Source organism: Myripristis murdjan, chromosome 12 (genome assembly GCF_902150065.1).
Source record: "Myripristis murdjan chromosome 12, fMyrMur1.1, whole genome shotgun sequence".
Lineage (NCBI taxonomy): Eukaryota > Metazoa > Chordata > Actinopteri > Holocentriformes > Holocentridae > Myripristis > Myripristis murdjan.
Window position 1 is genome coordinate 8,320,289 of NC_043991.1, and position 18,454 is coordinate 8,338,742.

Here is an 18,454-nt window from a genome sequence, read left to right on the forward strand (position 1 = left end):
ACTAAATATTTTTCCAACAATGACTGACCAAATGGGGAGTTGCTAAACTCATCAAATTTAAAACTCTTTTAGCAGCAGATTTAGAAACCAAAAACCACTGCATAAACTATTACAATTTTTAAAGTAAAATAAAATAAAAAATAAAAAATGTATAAATAAAAAAAATCAAGTAAGAATATAAAGAAAAGATCAGTAGCACAGAGTTGAAAAATTAAACCAAACGGTGGCTCTTTGAAGTCCTGTGCTGTAACGCACATAATACAACAGATACAGAGATTGCTATTTTATGTCACTATTTTATTTGCAATAAAAACAATTTTGTCGCTATAAACTATTGAGCTACATTTTGCAATGTTGTCACTAAAATATTTTATGCGACAATATTGTTCCTATAAAATACCGTGCCTGCCTGTGCCTGTAACCGAATCCCAGTGGGGATGTAATTGACCATAAAACACAGCCTCTCGTGTTATACTGCTTAATTCTTTTTAGCCCAGCTAGTTATAGATCTGTAGATGGGACTCTGGAGATGTCAGTATCATTCTGCAGTGATGTAGCTCGTCTGTCAGAAACCAAACAGCCATTCTGCAGGCAGTTTGTCAAGTGTGACGGGGGGTGGTGGTGGTGCAGTGACGGCGCTGACTGTTGCCTTCTGGGTCTCATGTCAGCAGTTCACCCCGTACTTCCACTTGAAGCTCTTGCCTCTGAGACGCCTGCATGGTATAAGGTCAGTAAGTGGTGTGTGGCCCTCAGGGGAAAACCGTTGCATCAAACCACCAGAGCTGACGCTGGTGATGATGGTTCTGCAACCCTTCAAGTAGTAAAGTAAACACTTATCCTCATGGTAAGCAATTACTCAACCCCTGTTTCAGTGGAGTTCATGCAATAGTCATGAAATTTAGTCTAAGCATTTGTCTCCATGGACACAAATTGTCAGTTTATTTCATGCATGTGGACACAAATCAAATACATATCCATGAACACAAATTTTGCCTTTCCATGTGATTTTATATGCAAAAACATGCATCAATGTGCAGAGGAGTTATGTTTTGGCATTAAAAAAAACATTTAGTTCAGACTGGGGAAGGTTAGGTTTGGGCGCCAAAACCAGAAACTAGACATGGTCTCGGTCTATAACTAGGAACACTTAATCTCTCTAATCTGGGTTGCCTGGGTGAGAGTTGTGTTGATTGACCCATCCACCACCCCACCTACCTCCTGATGTGGACTTGTGTGGCTGTGTGTACTACCTGGTGATACGTGGGGACAGGCACAAAATGTACTTCCAAATGAAATGCATCACTTTTAAAGTCATGCAGACTGTCATTAAAAAAATGGACAATTCTCCTGTCATGGACATGAATCTATAGATTTAATTTTCGTGACTGTATCGTGAACTGCTGTGAGATCAAGCTGAATTATTGTGGACAAGGTTTCGAGCCACTTAAGGCATTTGTCAGACAGTGGCCTGCTCTGACGAAGGCCTTCTCATCCCACGCACCCTACTTTCAACGCCTCCGCTTTGTCTCACCCTCCTCTCCTTGCCGATGAGAGCTGGAGAAGCTGACACTCATCTTGCTAGCCTCGAGTCACAGACTATTTAAGGGACACATGCATAATCCACCATTGCATGCTATAGAGCAAAATGGTTGGGTTTTCCATCGGTGGTGTGAGGAGCGAGGCGTTGTCCCATTGATATGCTCAGTCGGTTGTGTCCTATCTTTCCTTCAGTATCTGCTGGAGGGGCGACGGGATTGTCACATTCCACTATTGCAATATATGCGTCATTGATCTCTTGTCATGAAAGATTTGGAGAGCGGTCGATGTTTGGCCTCTCTCCTGTCATGCTTCCTGCTGGGGGCAAGGAGGCAATGTCCAGTGAAATTTGCTTACACCCCAAAGCAGGAGCTGCCTTTGCTAGACGAGGCCCTTTTAAATGAAGCATCGAGCCTCTCAGGCACTCTGAAGTCATCGCCATTAAGACGGCATCGCTGCTTGTGCTGACTTCAGCTAAGAGAGTGGGCAATTTGTGTGCCCTCTCAGTCCCCTCCAGTTAACATCTGAGTGGTGCCACATTCATACAGCGCGTTTCCTTTGCTCCTTGCAACATAAGGTCGAGAACAATTCACCTGCACGTGTTTTATCATCCTCCACATGATGGGGAAAGAGAGCAGAGACTGCATCCTTTGTGCCCCGCGTGTGTGTTGGCATATATTATGTGGACGGCACAGATACCCTGTGACACACACGACAGTTGTTTGTACGCTATGGTGATGGTGTGGCTGGAAAGGAAAGGCCCTGTCTAAACAGATACTTGCCCTTTGGCTTAATGATGGCATATCGCAAACCTATGTGTTGGTAGGCTACTGAGTCAGGCTATTGAGTCAGTCATGCAGCTCTAGGGGCTTCATGTCTGACACAAAAAGATGTTGTGTTGTTAGCCCCCCTTCCCAGTGCAGTGTAAGGGACTGTATTGGCCATGATAGCTGACATGATGCAGTGTACAGTCAGTCAGGCTTGTAATATGGCATGCTGTTGTACTGCCAGTGCCTTATAAATAATCAACAGAATCTTGTAATTTATTTCACTCTAAATTTCACAGGAAGCGACCAGAGGGAAGCAAGAATCGCGGTAATTTGGGAAATACGGCTAGTTCTGGTTAATAGCCTTGTGTTCGCATTTTGATCCGACTGTAAACAAGTTGGAGCAGCTTGACTGAGGCACATGTAAAGTGAACTGCAGTAATCTAAGCAGGAGAAAATGAACGTGTGAATTAATAGTTCTAATCTACAGTAGATCCAGCTTAGAAGAAAGAGCCTACATCTTTTTTTTTTTTTTGCAGACTGAATGGTCAAATATGACTCAGGTGTACATGTCCATGCTTGGAGTAGTGGCAGTTTGAGAATGATCATAAAAGATCAGAAAATAAGAATGATCTTAAAATAATGATGGCATTAAAAAAAATATACTGAATAAGTAAAGCTGCTGTGGTAGAAATGAAACTATGTGGCAGGAGCGCCGGCTGGAAAATTAAGTGATCTATAAATATGTTGAGCTGACTGAACTTGTTGTACTTGAGAAAAAAACTGATTTTGTAACATCTGTCAGTAAAATGTGCGAGTCAGTTTACTCCCAGCACAGTTAGAAGACTGCAACACTGGATTTTTATACTAATGAGATCACCTGTCTAATATTGATGTATTGTAATGTAGGGCTACATTCATAACATATTTAGGCCTAATATTTCTTTAAGATTGTACTAAAAATAAAATCTCCAGTTATTTGGATGATATAATTTTAACAAAAGCAATGAATAAATAAATAAAAATGAGTGAATAAACAAACCAGTTCACACTTCAGATATGTTACTTGTTTTTCTGTGTCACCTTTGGGCAAACTGGAACCCAGTAATGATTTTTTTTTTGCACATAAATGCAACATAAATGAGCCCACATGAAAATGTTGTTTGGATAGTGGAGTAGCAACTGATAAACTAATAACAAGTTGATCTTTTTTTTTTTTTTTTTTTATTTGGATGTAGAGCACATTTAAACACAGCTCAAGCTGACGAAAGTGCTGTACAAGGGACATTAAGTTAAGAGTGAACAATAAATAAATAAAGAAATGACAACAAATTAAAAGGTTAGTGGGCCAAGAGGGCATGAACAGAAATTTTGATTCATATATAAACTATTTTAGAGTTGCCCTAGCCTATACAAAGACATGTTTTGATAGGGGGTTGAAATGCTATAATAATTTTGTTACCTTGGTGGAATGCAACACTGGTGTACCTTTCACCTGCCTGCATCGCGGGTGTGGCTTAAGTTGCATCTTGTTTCCAAGGCGCCTGTGTCAATACGTGCCACCTCCCGGCGACAAATCATGACAAAATTGACATTTGCATACGGTACAAAAGCAGCACTTCAGTTTCAGTGGCCCCCTCAGTGGCAGGCAGCGACGCGCCGTGTCACCGTGGACCGAAGCCCGTGACGGTGCGACGAGAGCGCGGAGAGGGACGGCACAGACCCGCGGCACTGCACCCGAAAGTCCCGGAGAGAGGATGGAGAGTCAAAACCTGTCCGTCGGCCAGGTGGCTGCCATTATTGGACTGGGCATTGGTGCAGTGCTTATCATACACGGGGGAGACCCACTGGACTCAATGGGACAGGGGTATCCGATGTGGAGGAAAACTGGGCTAATTGGCGCTCCAGCACGGGCTGTGGTTTGCATAATCGCCGGAGTCACTCTCCTTGCCATGGGCTGGCTGTATAGGCTGCTGTTCTGCCCCCTGGAGCTGCTCAGAGCCCCTGATGATGTGGGATACATCGCCGATGATGGTCGCTCCCGGGCCCGGGCTGCAAACGACGTCCGCCGCAGGAGGAAAATCGGGGAGCTTCCTCCCGTGTATCCAAACGGCTGGTACCGAGTGCTGGACTCACACATGCTGGAGAGGGGAGATGTAAAAAATGTCTCTGTGCTAGGTATGCAATGCAGCAGAAGCGTGCATCCAATTAAAGCGAAGGCCGACCTGCCATCTTATTATAGCGCGAGACGCTCGCTGTATGTGCATGTTATGGTTTTGTCACTGCAACACTAAAATGTTTAGTCATATCCAGTGATGCGGCGCCCTATACTAAATAAAAACCTGGGGAAATAAAGGCAGGGGAAAGCACAAGTCGGTGATAGAAGGAGCAACACTGAAAAAATAATGAAATTTTAATAATATTACCGCCTTTTCCTTCCACTCAGTTCTCATACAGGCCTGATTAAAAGCTGCAGACAGTGATGAAGCAGACCTACTATGCAATTTATGTTAGACCAAAAAGGAGGGCAAACTTTACCCCACACATATTTCTAGGCTATAAGCAGATGCCAGGTGTGTTTATAGCCAACACCTCAGTCCAAACTGTTACATAATGTCAGCTCAGCAGTGCCCGGGACAAGTAGAGCCAAGTAGCCTGCAGATGCTGATTGGACCTGTGTCTACCTGACCTGCATATGTGCATCTGTGTGGTATGGTGTTTAAATCCCTAAGATGGAAATGCCATGCAGATGAGGCATTGCCAAAGTGGGATCACTAGAGGATCTTACAACCTCTGACTTAATAAAAAACTGGCCAACCATTGCTGTAAGTGTGCTGAGACAAAATGTATTGTGGTTTACATAAATTAAATAGTGAAGTCTTCCTCACTATCTTCAGGAGTCATTGGTTCACACCTAATTCAGTTTTTCCCCCCTTAAATAATGTTGAATGGAGGAGTAGCCTATCATTATGCCTAGGCTATATTATAACAAGTTCATATTACTCGGCATGAAAATCCTTTAAGCTGAATCAAACAAAGAGACTAAGTTTTCATTTTTTTCAACTTTGCCTGGTCTTTGTTGACCCTTCATTGGCAGTTGTGTAGCCAGGCCCCGTCGCCAGGACAGGAGAAACAAGATCATGTTGCAGTGCTGCTCGGTATTTGTAGTGTACGTTTTGTGCATGATGGCTGCCGTCCTGTCTTTGTTGAAAGGCCAGAGGGAACAGTTTGCAGTTTGGGTGCTTAGAAACGTTTAGTCTGCAAATACAGGCCCATCATTGTTCCAGCAAGGTCACATCGGCCTTGAACAGCATGTGTTTGTTTTGAAGGTGTCTTGGAGGTGGTTGTCATGGATGCAACCATTTTTCCTATAATTTTAATAATTGCATTACAGGTTTGGGAAAGGGGAAAAACCCTTTATGTTGTGATTTTGAATTACACAGCTTGTATTTTCAACTGGGAAACTGAAAAAAAAATCCTTAGATACATTTTTTTTGGAACTAAAACTTTACCTTTCAGTTGAACATATGAGCCTATATGCAACCCAAAACACATTTCACTCATGTTAAGTGCAGCCTCTGACCTTTGACATGACAACCGGCTGAAGTGTACAGTGCAGTGCAGTGTACTTCAGTATGTACACAGCATTATATTCATTTTTAAACAGTTTCATTGGGGACAATATAGAGCCTATAGCGAGCTACAGATGGTGTCCAGCAGTGCTATTTTGTCATCATTAACAGTTTATTCCCTTGTTACCTGTAAGCTTCACTGCAGAGTAAGAGATCCTCCTGCTAAATCAAGTCTGTAAAGAAAGCTGATTGTGATTTCTCTGAAATTCATTTTAACAGAAAGATAAGACAAATCCAAAAGTAGTGAAGTGAATTATTATCTATCTGCGAAATTCATAACTTAGACAGCAGGAACCACAATGTGTTACTTTGCTCTGCCCTTCAGTTCTTCAAGTAGATTAGGTATTATTACAGATATAAGTGGGTTATGACATCCGTGCTCTATGAGCATTATGTGGCTCAAGGGCCGGGGCCTGGATAGATACCAGCCTCCTTTTACGCTCTCTCTCCCTCCCTGTAGTTGCAGAATTTTAGCTGCTTTCTGCTTTCTTTCTTTCTTTCTTTCTTTCTTTCTTTCATCACAAGCTTGTGTTATGTCCTTCATTATCTTGTGTCTTTCAAGAAGGTCCTAATGGAGTAAATTGCCACCAGTAAAACAAAAATAAAAAATAAAAAATTGAAGTCAGAGGTCTAAATCCCTCAAAGGTGTGACTGCATACCAGTTTAACACACTGAAAATGTTCTGTTCTTTTTTTTTTTTTTTTTTTAGCTTTTAATGCAGCAGTGCTGAAATATGATCACTGAGAAAGCCTCTGTGACACCAAATGATTCTGCAGCAGCTTTCCCTCATTATGGCAACTGACAAAACCAATCTTGTCAGTCAAATGTCATTATTGTCATAATCACCCGTTTATATGTCATGGGGGTCGTTGGTCAGTATTTTTCACCATATGCTGCTTGATATGTAGGCTAATATCTGCGTTTTAAACTTAAGTTTGTTAAATGTAGCATCGTGTCATGTTGATATGTCATGTATCTCACATTTTCAGCGTGGCACTTGACACAGGGTGGTTTTGTGTCTTAAAGGTTAAATCGGTCACTCTCATGGGACGTGGGGCTTTTTGATGTGCTCACAGGTTTTACTGAGGTCTGTTGCACTTTAGTTCAAACAGCTCCACAGAGCTAGGGTGCTTTGATATTTCTGTCACAGCTGCAGGACAAAAAACAAAAAACAAAAAAACAAGATCCAGACAAGCACATACATGATATGGAGAGTTGCATTGTTAAACATGGCACCAACCATTTGAAAAACAGGGACGCACGCAAAAATTAATTATGGTAGATTTAAAAGATTGCACAGACTTCCAGCTGTCAAAATGCTGTTATGTGTTTATGCTGCTTAATGTAGACGTGAGAAAATTCAGTTTCCTCACCAATTCCCTCTGTTCTCCTTTCTGTCTCTCTCTCTCTCACTCCCCCCCTGAGTTTTCAGTGCCAGTTCTTCCACCAGCTCTGGACATTTAACTGTCCCAGATTCCGTTGACCCAAATGAAAATTTGGCTCGTTCTTCGTCCCGCTGTGAACCGTCGGACTGTCTCGCTCCTGACTTAGCTGTCCAGTCCCAGATTTCTGCACAGTCTCCGTCTTTGTCCGTGGATCTTTTCTCACGGTTTAGCTCTGCACCACAACAGTCTTGTGACAGTTACACCGTGCGATGGATTATTTATTTATTTATTTCAGGATTTTGTCAGATGTATCCAGCCTCGGCTCTGCCAGAACGGGCTGATCTTTCACTGTTAGCCGCACTCACCCAGCCGGCACTAATCTGGGTGTAATCTGAGTGCTGTACCGTGGGTCACCCAAATGTTGCACCAAATATAGCGGGATGCGGTCTCTGCCCTGGCACACCTTCTCACCCCCGTCATCCATGCAGACTCCAGATGAACATGCACCATAAGCAGCTGCTGGCTCTCTGTACCTATGTGTGTAGTCTAACCCTTGAACCTGATCTGATGATGATTTTCAAACTGCAGTCTACAACCCAATAGTTAGCTCTAACAATGGCAGGAAAAGGCAAAATGAATGGTACAACAAGTAGCCAAGCTTACATATCCAAGTTCATGAAGACTTGGATACTGTAGACAGGTATTTTAATAACAACTTAGCAAAAGTCAGTTAAACATATCAGGCAGGGCTGTCATATGGCCCCATATGAGGTCGTGGGCCGCATTCATTCAAATGAGACCTTGCTGAGGCTGGGTTTTTTGCAAACATCAGTATGACTTGGGTCAACACAGGGATATTTTAGCCTACTTTCTGATTTTTTGAGTCAGTTTGCAGAGTTACATAAAGCAGAAGAGAGATATGCAGCAAATAAATAGCATACAGGTTTACCATTTATCTCCAAGAAGAAAATACTGCTCCTTTTTGAATTGATCTTTCTGAAAAATTTCTGTATTCCATGTCAACTTTTTGCTTTTTTGATCACATGTTTGCTGAACATGTTTGCAGAAACTAACCTGCTGGTTTATCCTTTACTTTCTGCCAGTGCATAGTTTGTAGTGTGAGGTGTAATTAGTTTATCAGAATTTATCATTAATCAATAATTTATCATAGAAACCTCTTATTTTGCTTATTATACATCACAAAAATAATAATAATATTTTGATTTAAAAATATGTTTGTTTTTTTCTTCTCCTTTTCCTCCAAAACATCTTGGGGGCCGGATGCAACGTGTTCATGGGCCACGTTTGGCCCACGGCCCGTATCTCTGACATCTCTGATATAAGGGTTTATTTTGGGTGTGTTGGTTTTAAGAGCGTAAATACTAAATGACAGAGACTAATGGCGCTAATTAGCCAGTGAACACTTGAACACTCACCTCATTTGTTAATGTCTGGCGTGAAGACGGACTTATTCACTCAAAATAATTGCTGTAGCACGTACAACCATGACAAATTGTGAGTGACCTTTTTTCTGAGGAATATCTTAAGATGTATCGTGGATGTTCATGCTTATCGTTCACACTTCTCTCATGCAACAAACTCATGGTGCCTCCCATACCGTTGTGAGCGGGGCATTTTATGGCGGAATCAATAAAGCTGTGCAGATTTATGGACGCTGAGCGGAGCTGCATTGCAGTAAAATGTCTTGAGGTGTTTATGTTTTGCTAATCAATACTTTTATCATACTCTCATCTAAAATATGGCTTTTAATTTCCCTTATTTCATTCAGAACTCTATTAACCCTTAAACGCCTGTCCCAACTGCTTGCCCAGGTGAACAGGTGGCAGTGTTTCGGGGCCAGGATGGGAAGGCGCACGTGGTGGACGCCTACTGTCCTCATCTGGGTGCCAACTTGGCTGTCGGAGGACGGGTGGTAGGGGACTGCTTAGAGTGCCCGTTTCACGGATGGAAGTTTCGGGGCGAGGACGGCAAGTGTGTCAGGATCCCCTATGCAGAGAAAGGTATGAACTGAAGGTGATGTAAGAAGAATGTGCAATTTATTTTAAATATAAGGCAGAAAAGCTCAAACTTACACAGCACTGCAAAAACTCAAAATCTTACCAAGAATAGTTGTCAAGTCAAAATGTCTTATTTCTAGTCAAAATATCTCATCACACTTTAAATAAGACATGATCACCTAAGAATTAACTTGTTTTTAGACAATTTTCACTTGTTTCAAGCTAATCTTCACTTGTTTTAAGTGAATTTTCACTTGTTCCACTGGCAAATTTTGCAAATAAAACAAGCAAATTTTGCAAAAAATTGTCTAAAAACAATTTACTTCTGAGGTGATCATGTCTTATTTTAAGTGCAATGCGATATTTTGACTAGAAATAAGACATTTTGACTTGAAATAAGACAAATATTCTTGGTAAGATTTTGAGTTTTTGCAGTGAGGTAATATCACCATACCTTGGTGTCATATTACCTTCAAGGGGTGTAATGAAAGGCTTAATCAATTATTAAAAAAAACTCTCATACAGATGACTTAATATATAAAAAATACGAATTGTTGCATCATCACAAATGCTGCCAATTTGTAAAGTCAGAAGATGGCTAATTCCTTGATTAATCCGTTCCCTGTTAGAATATACTGTTTAACTGTATTATTGCTAAAATGATGCCATCAGGGATGTTACAGATTCGCAATGACTGCCACACCATCCTGGCTATGACGCATGATAATGTCAGTGTCATCCATTCTTATCTTTTCAAAGTTGCTGTGCACATTAATGAGCCCCAAAGGAAGGAACACGCATCACTGTGAGGCCAAACCTTCAATTGTGAACGCTGCAAAGCAGAAAAACATTCATTCAAGTCTTTTTTAAAGTAGCTGAACTCTTAAATGATCTGTAGAGAAGAAGCCCTATTGATTTTGGTGACCTCATGACTTTTCCTCTAGTGCCACCGTCAAGCAAAACTCAGTTTGTTTCGGGCGTATGCCTTGCAGTGGCTCACCGACGACACATGTCTCGCTGTGTTGTAATTAATTGCTTTACTCGCTGGGTGAAGTGGCTCTGATTCGGGTTACATTTGCCCTTCAGTGCCAGAGTTTGCCAAGGTGCGCCGTTGGCCCAGCTGTGAGGTGAACGGCCTGATCCTGGTTTGGTTTCACTGTGATGGAGAAGATCCTCAGTGGACTGTCCCAGAGCAGCATGAAATTACAAAGGGCCAGTGGGTCTATCGGGGAAGGACCGAACATTTTATCAACGCCCACATAGAGGTACGGTGCGGTGTATGTGCACGAGGTGTTAGACATGCACACGTTGATCAAGATATTTAAGCATGTGTGTGGGAAAACACTGATTTGTGTCTTTTTTTATTTACATTGGTGTACAAAAACTATGATGAATTATGAATAATTAACTGAATGAACAAAGAGAGCTAACCATGACATTTTTAATGGCTAATTTTGCATCACAGTGTCATTTTTTTGTCTGGATTATAAATAATATAAAAAATGATATGTTTTGTAATGTTTAAATTATTCAATTTCACTCTTACTATGGACAATTGACACATTTGTGAACACACTTTGCATGCAGTCACCAGTGGATGATGCTGAGGTGTCTTCTCTCAATTACAGGAGATTCCTGAGAACGCAGCCGACGTCGCCCACCTGGCTCACCTCCACACGCCGGGCATCGTCAGCGGAGTGGATCTGCGCTACACCAACAGCAAAACCTGGGAGTTTGTGCGACACGACTGGAAGGTAAGGACAGTCAGCCAATTATGAAGCACAGAGGTACAAAATATCAGACCCAGTGCCATTTTTTGGGCTCTGGAGCTTCTGTGTCAATCAACAGCCATTTTTCAAAGATTTGGCCCCACACAATATGCAGCTAATATTGGAAACTCCTGGCCCTTTTTGTGCACAGTTATGACTGTTTGATGATCAACTTCTCTTGTTTGCTGTGATTCAAATCCTTTGCAAAATATTTGTTTTGCCTACTTCTGCTCTCTCTTTCAGTTCACTGTCTAGCTCGCTAAACCATCTCTTTCTCTCTCTCTCTCTCTCTTTCTGCCAGGGTTGCTATGCAGCAATCCCTCACTGCAATTCACTGTCTATCTCGCTCGACCATGCAGCTCTCTTCCTCTCGCTGTCTTCCAATACTTCTGGATCGCTACGTCGCTTTCTTACCTCGTTCACTGTCTAGCTCGCTCCTGTTTGTGAAAAATCTTGACGTGCGTGGTGTTTTTGGGGCGAGTTAAACCGCTGCAAGTCAGCAGCTTCCACGTCTTACTCTAGAGAAACACAGCACACAACACAAAACAACACCTGACAAACAAAATATATGAATCCCAAAATGGAAAACCGAATATCTAGCGAATAAATGAATATCCAAATAGTCGAATATGCGAGTCCACTATTAGAAACTGTGATGGACACAAAAATGAATAAGACATACTGCTGCTTAATATTCTGTCATGTGTCCTCTAACCTCTGACATGCATATCTGACACCTCAATTCCCTAGTGTTACAATTGTAGCTTTTTGTAAATGGTGTTATCACCTTTTGTAAGGATTATGGACCCAGCACTGCTTCATAGTTACTTGGCATTTTTATGAGCATCACAGTAAATCCTTTGTGCACCCGTCCTGAGATTTAAGAACCAGGATGAGCAGCAGCTTTTTATCTGAGCGATAACATGGACTAGTAGACCTTGGAGAGGAAACTGCCTCCTGGCTCGCATAACGATGAGTTTACACTTTATTAAAGTGCTTTGGCAACACTGCGCCATGACGACAAGTGTGACTGAAATATTTACCAATTAATGCTGTAATTAATGGCACCTTAGCATAACTGGTAATGTTTAATATCACGGTGATTATAGCGGCACATAAGGCAGCTCGAGTGCCTCTTGTTTCAGATATGTTGTATAAAGAATAAATCTGTTTGTGTCTGTGTACGTGTAGTTAACACTAGTAAGAAAAGGAATACCTATGATGGTGTAGATAATGGCCAAAAGAAATCACAAACAAACAAGAGATAACACAAATTTAAGACATGCTTCAAAGAATTTTTCATAAAAAGTGGTTTAAAGAGTTAATTCCTGAGAGATTGAATTGATTTAGGTAGTCGGAGCTCCTCTGGCAGTAATGGAGAGCGCTCGGTTTCTTTTCATCAACCTTGTAGGGAATTTAAAAAGCCCCAGCATTCAATAAAATCTTATCATTAATCTGAAAGTTAACATGTAACAGGTGCAGTGAGGCTAAAATATTCTCTCTACACCGGACCGAATCCTTGTGGAGCATTATGAATGAGCTGCAGGCATGAGAGCGACTTTTGAATGAGAGAAAATAATTGCTTGTTAGAATTTACCACGAAATCAAAAGCAAACCGCTACAGGTTTCATCTTTGACGATGATGTCTGCAGTTTATTGTAGACGATGTTCAAAGAGCTGGGAAGACCAAAAAAAAAAAAAAAAAAAAAAAAGCACAATTTCAGATTTGTTTTCATTTATAGCTTGGAAATTCTTTTACATGCAGCACTTTATTTTCTAAAAGGCACTTGAAACAGTTTGGGTTTCTTGACTTCAAAGCAAGATTTGACTATTTTCAATCTAGGCCTTATTTCCTTATTTCCTTAGGTTGGTATTGTGATGGCTGATTTTTTTTTTTTTTTTTCAGATCAGCTGCACGGCAAGAACTCTTTAGAAAGGCAATCCCAAATTAAAAACATGTGCAGCATATGTAATAATAATGAAAATAATAATACATTTCATTTGTATTGTGCTTTTCTTGGTAGTCAATAAGACTTTAAAGTAATAAGAGATAAAATCACCTGGAATCAACAATATTACAAAAACAAAAACAAATATAAAGTGGATAACAAGTAGAAAATGTAATACATAGGATATTATATAAAAATGACAACACAGTAAAAGAAGATAATAGAAATAGAAATTCAAATAGAAACTCATCATCCACGTCCTTTGTGGGTTTCTGTCGTCAGCAGCGTCAGCATAAGCCGACTGATGATGTGTCAACAGTGAACAGATTTGACACCAGATAATTTGCTTGTTTTGGCCCTTGAGTGTGTTTTGGAGAGCACCTGTCCCAGTCAGTTGTAAAGCTCCACGGTGAGGTGTAGGGACTTTTTTTTGATGGCAGTAACATAGTGCCTAGTGTGAAAATAATCACAATTAATCTTTAAAGGGAGGTAACTTGTGGCTAAGTGTCAACTGCATTTGAAAAATATGTAGGGAGATTAAGAAGAGGCCCAGAATAGAGCCCTGAGGGACGCAGCAGATTATATAAGGAGACAGGAGGATATCTTATATTGTTTTTTTGATTATGAGGCTTTGCTGTTGAGTACTATGAAAGTCACAGTTTCACATTTATTCAAACCATGAAGTATTTCTGTCTGGTTTGATACCTGGTTAGACACGTATATAACGGGGCTGTGTGGGTGGGCCGCAACTAAGCAACTGCAGCAGCAGATTAACAACATCAGGAGTTAACAAGATGGAGCAGCTTTACTTTATTTTTACGCTTGCCAATTAATTAAGGATGGGAGATTGAGCACTACAGTAACAGAGTTTTGTTGCTGTTTTTTTTTTTTTTTTGGTCTACAGGCATTTACTGTTTACTTGAGAGCAGTGTTAACATTACCTCTTCACATTGATAAGTGGAGTGTCAGGAAGAAGATGACAGGTTTAATGTAATGAGAAATAATATCACAAAGAACTGACTTCATAGGTATTATTATCTCAAGTTGCTATATCTCCATAAGAATAGAAGAGCCTTGCTAATTCCACCTACAACATACACATATAGCTTAGCTCAGCCACACACGGCCCCTCACAGGACAGCTCTGACAGTAGAAATGACATTTCAGTGGGAGAGAGAATAGCTGAATCGGTCGATATAATTATGCATCTGTGTCTGTGTGTGTATTCAAGGTCCACTGGGAGCCGGAGGCAGAGCCTAACAAGCATTGCTCTACGATGTTGGTGAAACATGCTCTGACCGTATTCGGACGCCATTGGCCTCTGCTGGATGCCGACGTCGTGGCCCGACAGGTATAGTCCAAACAGCAACTTTTCCATGCATTACAGTACATATGAGCCCACAACAAAGAAATACTCAAAATCACACACACACACACACACTCGGACACCCTCAGAAAGGAGATAGCTTTTGGCAGTAACTAACACCCATGCATAGTTTTTTTTGTATTATTGATTAGCTGATGCTCTTGTCCCAAGTGACTTAGAGTGAATAAGGACGCCTCAACATGGCTGTTGATTGATAATGCTATGTCAGACATTTTAATCACCACAGTGGTTATGGAGGGCACTGAGCAACTGAAAGGTCACAGGTTCAATCCCTTCAAATGTCCCAAATGTCCACTTCACTCATTGTAAGTCGCTCCGGATAAATTCTAAAATGCACAAAGTGTAAAATGTAAATGTAGGATGAGAAGCCAGGTCCAGGGTATAGATGTACAAACCTTAATTCCTCAGTTATAATAGCAGTATATACTTAATACGTGATGGATCAAGGCAGAGTTTGTTTGAGCTGAATCATATATAACCGTCATCACCTCACTGGGGAATCCAGAGAAAATAATATCTAAGAAATGATGAGAGGATTCTCCCACATGTCATATGATATCCATAAGATCCTGCAGTGAAACTGAGAAACAGTTGATTTGATTGCATCACATTTCTCAACAACAACAAAAAAAAAACTTCTCACAGGTAGCAGTAGAAGAAGCGTCAACATCAACAAGAGCAGGGTTCATGCTGGAGTCAGTGGAACTAAAAAAAAAAAAAAAAAAAAAAAAAAAAAAAGGTTAAGTGAAGCCATTTAACCACTTGTCTGAGACGTGGTGAATCCAGGGAAACATGGGCTTGTCTGTAGATTCTTGCAGTATTATTTATAATAAAATTCCAATAAGCCAAGTAATTGTCAAAACCACTTTTGAACATATCTGTGTCTACATGAATATCACCATCATCACTTTCAGTAATGCTTTGTCATGATTAAGCACAAAACAGGTTATTAACTTAGAGCTCCGTCAGGAAGCTAGATAACCACATGTGGGACAGGGACATCAGAGATAATTGTGTTGTCTACCACATTTTGATTATGTGTGTGATAATACAAACACACAAGCCGCTCATCAAAACTACAAAGTGCCTTAAGATCCATGGGGTTGCATTTTAAATATTTCTGAGCACATCAGAGAGCCCTTGGGAAAGTCAAGAAATGAATAACCAAGAAATGAATAATCAAGGGAACATTACATCCCTGTTGTGTTCATCCAGTTAATCATGTTCACTACACCCCAACAAGAGTTAAAATTCAATAGAGTGTGATATTGAGTTTCCATTTCCATTCCAAAAATTACGACCCAGTCTTCTTATTGTTTATTGTGTCAGTTTTCTGTTGTCTTTTCCAGCACATGCTGTATATGCACACAAAAAAAAAGCCATTCAGAAATCCTGATTATGGAAGCGCAGTTTCTCATTAAGAAATCACTGCTGTACCAGGAGAATAAGCCGGATAGTAAAGTGCATATAAACACACTGCCTGATGACAGGGCTTCAAATGTAGTTTAAATGGACGCTGAAAGGTTTAGAGTCTAGATTATTCACATCACTCAATCAGCAATTCTGTATCTGATCATAAATCATGAATATTTGTCCTACAGTGTATTATAAATGTTAACAGGAATCATTTGTGTATGTTTTAGGTTGGCCCAGGAGTGGTGTTTCTGGTCTTTGACCATGGTTTCCTGGGCCAGGGTCTGATCATGCACTGTGTGACCCCAGTGGAGCCCCTGCTGCAGTGTGTCTCCCACACCATCTTCTACCAGTCTAACATCCCGCCACTGGTGCCCAAATTCGTCCTCAGAGCAGAGTGTATTCAGGTAGTGTGACCTTTACCTTCGATACACTTGCTGTAAAGTAGCCACAGATTTATTAAGTTTGAAAAAGGGATTATTTTATGTTTTAGAAATTTGGCTGCAGCAGCTGAGCCAAGTGCAAACATACGTTCACACAGGCAGTGACAAGATTTCAGCCAATTAATTGACATAAGTTAAACTCTATGCAAACATAAAGTGACACAATGTATTGAATCAGAGGAAGAGATGTGTTCACCAAACGCTGACTTGAGCTCCTACCAAAAGTGGAGTAACAGATCATTTTGGCGGCTTTCCAGCATTTTTTGATTTGTTGTTTTTCATTTAACAAGATTGCCCTACTTATTGGGAAGCAATTCTCTCCAAAATGCAGTTTGCAGTGAGATTGAACAGATGTGTCACATCAAATGTCGAAATGATATACTTGTCGTCAACATGCCGTTTAAAAAAAGAAAAGAAAAAAAAAAAGCTGCCTGTATGCATGCTCCCAAATTATTAACATTATGAGCCATAGCATCTCCCAAATAAATTTGACTGTGTAAACCTGACTGTGATCTCTTGTATGGGATAATGACTCTGTAAATAAAGATAGAAGGTTTTATGTAGCCTAGTGATTTTTTGATTTGAATTTTAACCTATGCTTAAATTACACTACATCTAACCTCTCCCCCTGGATTTCGTGCCCAGTTTGAACGGGACGTGATGATCTGGAATAATAAGAAGTACGTCTCCAAGCCTCTGCTTGTAAAGGAGGACTCGGCCATCCTTAAGCACAGGCGCTGGTTCAGTCAGTTCTACAGTGACAACAGCCCTCGGCTGCACTACCAGCATGACACTCTGGACTTCTGACCTCCGCTGTGGACGAGTGGAGAGAGTCACGAAGGAGGACTGGGGAGAAGGGACGGGGGCAGCGCTGAGGCAGCATTAATCAAATGTCTCAGAGGCGGCAGACAAGGACTGATTTTTACCTGTCAGACCATAATAAATTGGAGCGTGTAGGAGGCCTGGCCCACTCATGAGATGGGGTAATGGCTTCTTTTGAACATGCCTAAACTCTAACAATATAACATGTAAAACCTCTTTTACTCTGTCCTGTTTAAACAAATATCTTTCCAGCCTCATATACGATAAGTGCCTAATGCTGTTATATTCGCCTATTTTGGATCGGTGGGACAGGATGATAGCAGTGTTTCTGATTCAGTGGATTGAGCCCATAAATGTGAAAAAGTGAAGACCCATTGCTAGTGACCACAGCAAGCAATACTGAAAAAACAAAACAAAAAACACCAGAATTGCCTAGCCTTGTAAATAAGAGAAGACCATTAGATTGTCAAAAACCGTGTTACTCTGCAAAATGTGGATAATTATTCAGAATATGCTGTGATATATATTGACAATAACAGTCGTGTGCTTTTTGAGCTAATGTATGCATCCCATTCTGCCGCATGCTTCATATAGACTCAGTAAAATTCCATCAACCCTCTTTGCTCTGCCACCTGGCTTTAGTTTGATCAGTGCAGCCGGAGGCACCACTGACGCATAGCTATGTTGGGAAATGGGTCAGTGAGGATGCCTCTGTTGCTGCAGTATAACTCATGATACATGACACCTTTTCACCTTGTCCGATTTAGAAAATATTAATCTGAGCTTTGCAGGTTGCATTCAGGTTCGCTCTTTAATGTTTAACCAAACTGGACTACCTGCCTCAATTTCAGGTAACCCGTGGGTGTGTTTATTTTCCGAGGGACATCTCAGGTTGCTCAACAGTCAGCTGATAGTCGTGATTTTGCATTTTGCTCAAATTGCCTCGGCGGTGTGCAATGACAGATTGTTGAAAAAACTACGATTGCTATCATTTCTAAGTTGGAAAAAAGTAAATCCTATTCAGTCCTATTCAGTGTTTAAATCAATATTTTATTGTATTGAGACTTTTTTACTCGTTTTCTTGAGGCGTGATGTTCTCATGAAAGAAGTTGAAGTAATTTTTTTTCCCAAGGCATTGGCACTTATTTCCAAAAAACTAATGAATCAACTTGAAATTCATCAAAACAAGTATAATAATCAAACCAATGGCCGATCGTTTCTTTTGTTTTCAGAAAATTCAAGGCGTGATGAAAATCTGTGAGATGGGCGAGAAGTGCAACTATGTAAAAAAAAAAAAAAAAAAAAGCACCTTGTATTTCTATAGCAATATTAG

The 18,454-nt window shown here is 40.7% G+C and overlaps 1 protein-coding gene across 1 annotated transcript; it reads left to right on the plus strand.

Moving 5' to 3' along the window:
- Positions 1-4,050: 4,050 nt before the first annotated feature.
- On the plus strand, positions 4,051-18,386 carry LOC115369533 (cholesterol 7-desaturase). The gene is made up of 7 exons (XM_030066166.1): positions 4,051-4,481; positions 9,153-9,341; positions 10,425-10,603; positions 10,967-11,092; positions 14,288-14,407; positions 16,087-16,263; positions 16,945-18,386. The coding sequence occupies exons 1-7, from the start codon at positions 4,061-4,063 to the stop codon at positions 17,104-17,106; spliced, it is 1,374 nt and encodes a 457-aa protein (XP_029922026.1). The 5' UTR covers positions 4,051-4,060; the 3' UTR covers positions 17,107-18,386.
- The last annotated feature ends 68 nt before the right edge of the window (positions 18,387-18,454 follow it).

Excerpts from the sequence above, each read along its gene's own strand:
- LOC115369533 (XM_030066166.1), top strand. The coding sequence starts at position 4,061 with ATGGAGAGTCAAAACCTGTCCGTCGGCCAGGTGGCTGCCATTATTGGA. Across the intron at positions 10,604-10,966 it reads TTATCAACGCCCACATAGAG|GAGATTCCTGAGAACGCAGC; the intron begins GTACGGTGCGGT and ends TCTCAATTACAG. Across the intron at positions 16,264-16,944 it reads TCAGAGCAGAGTGTATTCAG|TTTGAACGGGACGTGATGAT; the intron begins GTAGTGTGACCT and ends TTTCGTGCCCAG.